At 35.1% G+C, this 7,564-nt stretch overlaps 1 protein-coding gene across 3 annotated transcripts; it reads left to right on the top strand.

The window, feature by feature from the left end:
- Positions 1–2,115: 2,115 nt before the first annotated feature.
- On the top strand, positions 2,116–7,442 carry LOC135755315 (uncharacterized). Of its 3 annotated transcripts, none has more exons than XM_065271804.2 (8): positions 2,140–2,654; positions 3,112–4,918; positions 5,064–5,106; positions 5,186–5,341; positions 6,232–6,321; positions 7,053–7,118; positions 7,205–7,276; positions 7,371–7,442. In XM_065271804.2, exons 1-8 carry the CDS (start codon positions 2,467–2,469, stop codon positions 7,436–7,438), a joined length of 2,490 nt encoding a protein of 829 aa, XP_065127876.1. In that variant the 5' UTR covers positions 2,140–2,466; the 3' UTR covers positions 7,439–7,442. The 3 variants fall into 3 exon arrangements, with proteins under 3 accessions (XP_065127877.1, XP_065127876.1, XP_065127878.1); XM_065271806.2 differs by lacking the exon at positions 2,140–2,654 and adding an exon at positions 2,673–2,823; XM_065271805.2 differs by lacking the exon at positions 6,232–6,321 and having other exon boundaries at positions 2,116–2,654.
- Positions 7,443–7,564: the final 122 nt, after the last annotated feature.

Genomic DNA, 7,564 nt, shown 5'->3' with positions numbered 1-7,564 from the left:
AATAGTTTGAAAGTTGTGTGTTTGTCTGAAGAAGAGAGAGGGTGCTCTGGGGGAAATAGCTTCGTCATTTTAGGGGTCTTTCTACATTAGTATGGCTGTACAAAAGATCATCTGACCCCATTGTTACCATAGAAAATTACAATCTCATTTCTTAATTAGGATAAAGTGGATAAAAGCTATTTTTATGTTCGATGTTTAAGCCGGAATGTCACTGCCAGGAAGAAAACGTTTTGCTGCGTGCTTAGGGTTGATGGATGAACTATTTTGGTTTTCAAATTTAGTTGAAGGAAATTAAATTTTTTTTTGAAAGGCTTCTTAAAAGATGTTATTGTAACATCCTCTATATTTGGTTATTTTGAAACAGATTACCCTTTACCAATGTACGGTTTTTATATGTTCAGCTGTTGTTTGTAATTAAGTTTTAAAAAGCTATGTGATACGAACTACAATACCCACAGGGCCTTATGCTCAACCCCTTTCCCAGAATTGCGGTGGGCGGTATAGAAGGTACATAGTATGATGCAACTCTTCAGCCTTTAATGATAGGATAGAACAGGGATTGAAGTAATAAAACAATTACTTCTGTAATTGAAAATTTATTTTAATACAACTTTTTATCCTTAGTTGTAATTCTTAATTTATTAGTAGCCTATTAATGTTGTTGCTTTCTTTACTGTAAATTTGTATGTAGGTTAAGAAATTCATAATTCATTAAAGAAGACATTTCACAAGGCCCTTTTAAGACGTGAAATAAATCTTTGGTGTCCCCAGGGTATGTATTTGAAGTTCTAGTTCAAATTACCATATAGATAATTTATTTTAACATGTTAAAATTGCCACTTTGTAGGTGTGAGCAAAAATGTGCCCTTTTTGGGTGTGTCCTTTAAAATGCAAATGAGCTGATCTCTGCACTAAATGGCAGTGCAATGGTTGGATAGCCCAGGTTAAGGAAAGGAATTATCCCCTTCTGACATCATAGGGGAGCCAAATTTCAGTGAACTATTTTTTCACATGCTTGCAGAGAATGGTTTACCAAAACTAATTTACTGGGTTGATCTTTTTCACATTTGCTAGGTTGATAGAAGCACTGGGGACCCAGTTATAGGACTTAAACTTGGAAAAAGTCAGATTTTCATGATATGTCCCCTTTAAAAGTTAATATTTAGTTGGTGATAAAATTTTCCACATAGACAACCCTCACAGTTTTAGGTTAAAAACAGGACAAAAATATTTGTTAATAATTAAAGTAAGCATTATTAGGGGCAACGTTTATGGGGATATTGGGGAGCATTATCTTACACCACTAAAATGTTTATATTCAACCTCTCAGGTTGATTACTCTATTTCAGTTATGAAGAGGAATGTTTGAAGAGTCTTTCAATATGAAGCATTGTTAATGTTGGTAATAATACACAATAGCAACATTTTAGTTGTACTTACATGCCACAATCAAATTACAATTATCATTACAATTTTTGATTTCACAGCAAAAATCAATAGAGAATGTATAAGAATCAATCTAATAAGTTTTAAGAATAAATTAGTATATGAGACAATGTTTAAGATTTTTGTAAAGATGTTTTTAAAGGTACACGGCAAAAAAAGGATTTTCTTACTTAGTATTTTTGTCTTGTTTTTAGTAGAAATATTAAAAAATTCTTAAATTAAGATGCTTTTTCTTTATAAGCAAAATTACCTAAGAAAATAAGTGTAGTTTATAGACAAAAAAAATACAATTTAAGTAAATTTAAACTTAAAACAAGCAAAAATATCTGCTAATGGGGTAATAAGATTTCTTTTTTATTTAACACTTAAACACATTAAACACTTAATTTCAAGATAATTTTACTTGTTTTAAGCACAAATTCACTTAAATTGTATAGTTTTGTCTTTTCTTAAGTCATTTTGCTCATCAAGAACAAACATCTTGATTTAAGAATTTTTTGATATTTCTACTAAAAACAAGACAAAAATACCAAGTCATTTTTTTGCAGTGTAATGTATGGCAAACCTTCAAGCGTAGCGTTCTTTTGCATGTTGGTTTGCAATGTGGATCATCATTAGTAGTAGATCTTGATGTACATTTTTTTTTTATATCCAGCAAATTTTTAATACAAACATTGCTGTAACTTTTTGTTTACTCCCACCAAAGTACATTTTGAAGGTTTCAAAATGTTTCCTTGGGGTCTTTGTTTGCATTATAATTTATTTACATTGACTTTATATGTCAGTGTTTTAGATTTTTATCTAAAAGGTGCTTTAAACCATCAATATTAATATTTGTGATGTAAATAAGATGTAGATTTGTATAATATCTGACTGTTGCACATGAATGTTCTATAATTAATCATTTTATGTAAGCTATAAAAAAATGCATTTTAAGTTTTTAGTTTACTTTGTTTTTTAAATTATAATAAAAGCTTAATGCAATGTTTTTTTTGAAAAGTCAGGTTTAATCTCACGCTAATGATACATAAGGGTCAGTCTATGATCACCACCACTAGATGGCGCTGTTGTACAACTAGAACCCGCGTGTCTGGGATATGCGCTGTGATTGGTCAACGACTGAACGTCTCGTCCAATGACAAGACTGTCGTTCGTTTTTTAAATAGGAACGGAAACGGCAAACACTCGCTCTGTTTTGAGGTCTGGTGGTAAGATTAAATATTTTAATAATTTGTTTCTATTAAACTATTATTGGATTTGTTAGTTATGAATTTAAGAAACCTCTTTTCTTAAATCATTTGCTAAAAGCTATAGAAACCAGATGTCAGGAAGTATTTTATGTTTTTCTGATCATGCGTTGCAGTTGACGGTTATACAGTGAGTCTCTTTTAACATTAATAATAGTGTGACGTTGTTGTATAAACTGAATATTGAATAGGTTACTAATGTATTGAGTTTTCCTGTTCATTTTGATTCGTCATTGTTTAATGTACCAGTTTAGTTTACATTGATCAGTATTAAAAGAGTTCCTTAGAATTGTATTACTTCCTTTTGTTAACAACAGTTTGTTTATCTTTTATGAGGTATGTAGTGGTCATTAAATAGCTATCAGGAAGCCACAAAATCATTCCCGTAATTTTCTATTTCTTTCTTTCTTTCTTTTAGTGACCCACCAACTATTGAAATGGAGAGCTTTTTAAGGTGGAAACTTGCCCAGAGTGGTGGTACAATATTGGGTGGATCATCTTTTAAGAAACCTGTTTCCTCTTACCAGCATTTAAATTTGCCAGATCTTTGTTCTGCTGCCTATTCAATTGCAGATGAACCTTTTCCAGAAGTCTCTGGACTTCTTGATGACACTGTCAGCCAATCTTTTCTTGCAAATGAAGCAGGAACTGCATTGCATTCTCCTTGCATACCATTAGAACGAAGGACAGAACATACAAATGAGGGAATTTCAGTTCCAAGAAATGATATTGTGTGTGAGGAGTTAAAGAACAGCACATTCGATCTGAAACAAGACTTGAAGGATCAGTCTGATGCTTGTGTTAATGCAACTGTTGAGCTACACAACATTAGCGAGAAAAACATAACTTTTGAAATTGTGGAGTCTCCGGAGCCTACAGAGGGTTCTGCTGCTAGACATAATTCAACTGTGGATATTGCCGTCCCCCTTAAACAGACTGAGTCGGGTAATGTCACTATTGAAGTGGTCCAGATACATGACACTAAAGAAGGCTCTGATGCCAGAGCTAATGCTACTGTGGAAATTCCTAATGTGGACTGCACACGTGATATAATCCATTCCTGTAGTGATAACAGTGGCCCTTCAAACATTACTACAGAAATGCCAACTGAGAAACATGAAGGCACCTTAGATATTCAACCGCATGAGCTGGAAAAGGAAAAACAGGATGGAAGCCTCAATTCTACTGGAGATGCTAACATAAATTGTCCACTTACAAAGAACTCAGAGGAAAATAATATGAAAGTAAATGTAACCGTTGAAATTGTGGAAAAGTCTGACAATGCTTCTCCTCAAGTTTCATGTGAGATTAATCAGTCAAGCTCACCGACTAAAATGCCAAGTGAGGGGACTTTTATTAAACCTAATACAACCACTGAAATTGACACTCCTGTTTTAAAAGATACCACTATAGAAATACAGTGCTCAAGCACAGAAATAACAAGACAGACTCGTGATGGATCTAACTTGGTTAGCAGTAATGCTGAAACAGACTTAAACAACAAAGAGACAGAAGTTGAGACAAGCACCACAGCTTTTGTTTGCTCTGTAGAAGCTCCCACTGACTCTCCTGAGCTTAAAAAAGAGGAACACTACAAAAAGTCAGATTTGTCCGACAGCAAATGCATCCCCAGCTCGGACGCAGGAAACATCAGCAGAAACAGTCTATTTAGTCTGGATGATACTCTGGACATGAAGACCAGCTTTTTGGTCACATCCACACCTATCGTCTTTGGCAAAGAATCAAGGTTTGAAATACTTAGAGACACAAAGCCCACACCTATGAGAAAAAGACTGTCTGTGATCAACAGCATTGAGGCACATTCAAATGATGACCTTGTTGGTGGGAGCCATCACGATGAAACGAATGCAGCGCAGGTGGCTGTGAACTCAAGTCGGAGTCTGAAGGTCTCGACACATAGCGCTTCCAGTCACGGTACATCAGAACCAGCGAATGAGAACAAACCTCCTACAAAACCTCCAGTCAGAAGACAGCTACCTCAACTTTCCTCTAACCGCAATCATCCAAAATCTAGCCTTCCACCAAGGCCGTCAACCCTGAACTCATCGGTAGCGGTCAGACCGAAGGCCATCCAGGAGCCTCAGGTATCACATATGCCTGATGCATCATCATCTGCTCAACTTTGCAACAAGAAGGCAGGACAGCTGAACAGAGGAAAGAATATCGGAGCTGTTAGGAATATCGCATTAGCCAACACTGTTAAGGTGGGAATATTTAGTAATTTACAAATTATCAGTTACAAATACCAGTTTATAAATTGCAGTCAATGGAAAATTTTTCTCACACTGCCATACCCTGGATTTGTGGTAGGTTATATTGATTTGCATATAAATATGATTTTTTTTACAGACCTCTATGACGTCATCAGTCTCTGGATATAATTTTACAACAGGTGAGTTGTTTAGGCATTCACACACATACATGTATTTATTTTTGTGCAACTGCTTTTTTCAATTGTGATTTTGTTGCAGTTTCAAAACCTCCAAGCTCCGGTATACCACAAATGAAAGCGTCAGGGTTACAGCCCCCAACCCGAAAACGATTGGCCCTCAAGACACCACAGGCTGCACGATCCTGTTTAGAAGGCATTCAGCCTCAGTACAGTAATAAACCAACAGGATTGCCAGGTACGTTTGTTCTCCTTAACATGCATCTGCCTTGGACATGTTTTACTGTCTTGGTAATGTCATTTAGCTCAAGGGACAGATTTACTAACAGCTTGCGTCAGTGAAAACACCTCTGTGTCTTTAGTAAGTCCTGACAGTAGATTTTTAACAACAAAAGTGTAAAATTAGTGCTGAAGGGGCGTCTCTGTTGTTTTTGTGACTGACCTTATTGCATTCGCATTTGTAAAAGTTTTCCTGTTGTAAAATTTATGGAAGGGGAATATTTGATTCACGCAAATGCGATTTTAATAAGATTTGCACTGTTACTTTGCTATTATTTGCGCCATTATTGAACCCCCCACACTCCAAGAAAAGCAGGCCTTAAATTAAAGAACACGGGTGCAAAAATCTTATTTTTATAATGTGCATCGCAAAATGTACCTTGTCAGTATATTGGCCGCAAATATTTTAACTACCACCTTTTTTAAATTGCCCTTTAAAGGCATGGTCCATGATCTCTAAAAGTCAATGTTGATATTTGAAATCACCTAAACAATCACGCCCTTCCCCAATAAAATCTGGACCTTCTTTTGATAGACCCGCCCCACACCTAAAGAACCCGGGCAATGATGTCCGATAGTAAACAAGCACCTTACTGCTGATTGGCTACAAGTTTGTTTTGGTAGTCGGCCCAACTCTCTTTTCCAAAGCGTTTTTCAGATATCGTGCACTCCGCATTTAAAGCTAATTTGCCCTGTTTAGTAAATCTGACCCCATGTTTATTGGTTCAATTTTGGTAATCTATTTATAGTATATTAATGTACTACATTACATGGACCAAGTGAAGGGCTCTGTTTTTATTTATTGAAATATATAGAAAATCATGTTTCCTCTAATTCTATCTATAAAAGGTATGAGGACGAGGAGCTCACTGCTTCCCAGTCTTGGCCAAAAGCACTTGAATAAGGATGATTTGCCCTCAGCAAAGAGAAAACGAATTGGTGCGATATTTTGTCCTTTATTTCTTATGCATTTTTTTCATCGCTTGGGCAATTACATGGTTTATGATAAGACTTAAAAGATTATAAATATATTTAAATTTATCCAATATAATTTATAATAAGAACAGTTGATAATGTCTTTATATAATGTATCAAATGTGGCTGAGAAACCCACTATTTAAAGTATAATAGATCAGTGGTTCTCAAACTGGGAGCCGTGGCCCATTGGGGGGCGCTGAGATGATGCCAGGGGGGCCCCAGTTTAACTACATTTTATAAAATACATTAATTTATCATAAATTCTGTGTAATTAAATCTCATAAAAATAAGGCTACTAACCAACAGCACTACATTGTATACTTTAATATGTTTTGTTTTGTTTAATTCAATTTTTTAGTTTTGGAATGTTTTATGTCCTACATTTTCTTTGGGGGGTGGTATAAAGGGATGCACCATATAAAGGGGACCACATGCCGAAAAAGTTTGAGACCCACTGTAATAGATAACCTCTCTACTTGTTATACCCGTGACAATTTTTGCATATTTAGTATCCTTTCTTTCAGATAGTTTGTGTCTTACAAGGTTTATTTGTCATGCAAATGGAGTAATTAAACTTAATTGTCTTTTCTTATTTGCAAGATAACATACTTGACTATCTGTAATCGAGTTTCATGTTTAATGCTTTTTCAAAGCTGTTTTTTGATTTATTCCCTGTCTGTTTGTATCAACAGCACCTTCTACTCCTCCTATCTTAGAAAGTGATGCTGTGCAAACAGCTAAAGCAGCACATGACTCAGGTGGATGTATCATCCTGGTTCTCATGCAGTAAAATGTGCTACCCACAGACAATGTCTTATTTAACTCTTAACTTTCCCTTTCCTAGACTGTATTAATTGTTTGCAACATCATGAAAAACTTGAGAGGTTCCTTCAAGAATTACTGAAATTGCGGTCAGGTATGTATTTTTTCCTCTTCCTCTTGTGTGAAAATTGTTTTCCTTGTATGGATTTAAAAAAACAATTTGTTTCCTCTTTACACAATTTCAAAAGAGTGCAAAAACTGGGGACCATTGAATGAAAAACTTGAGATGTGTGTAGAAGAAATGAAGAGAAGTTGAGCAGGTATTACTTTTCCACACACATTTTAAATTAAGATTTCCTCTGTATTGTAAAACTAAATTAATTTATCCTCTCTTTTTCTCTCTCCCACTTAAGACAAATGAAGAAAATGTATAGAAGAAAAG

This window comes from Paramisgurnus dabryanus, chromosome 16, assembly GCF_030506205.2.
Source record: "Paramisgurnus dabryanus chromosome 16, PD_genome_1.1, whole genome shotgun sequence".
In the NCBI taxonomy this organism is placed as follows: Eukaryota; Metazoa; Chordata; class Actinopteri; order Cypriniformes; family Cobitidae; genus Paramisgurnus; species Paramisgurnus dabryanus.
This window is presented reverse-complemented; position numbering and strand designations above follow the sequence as displayed.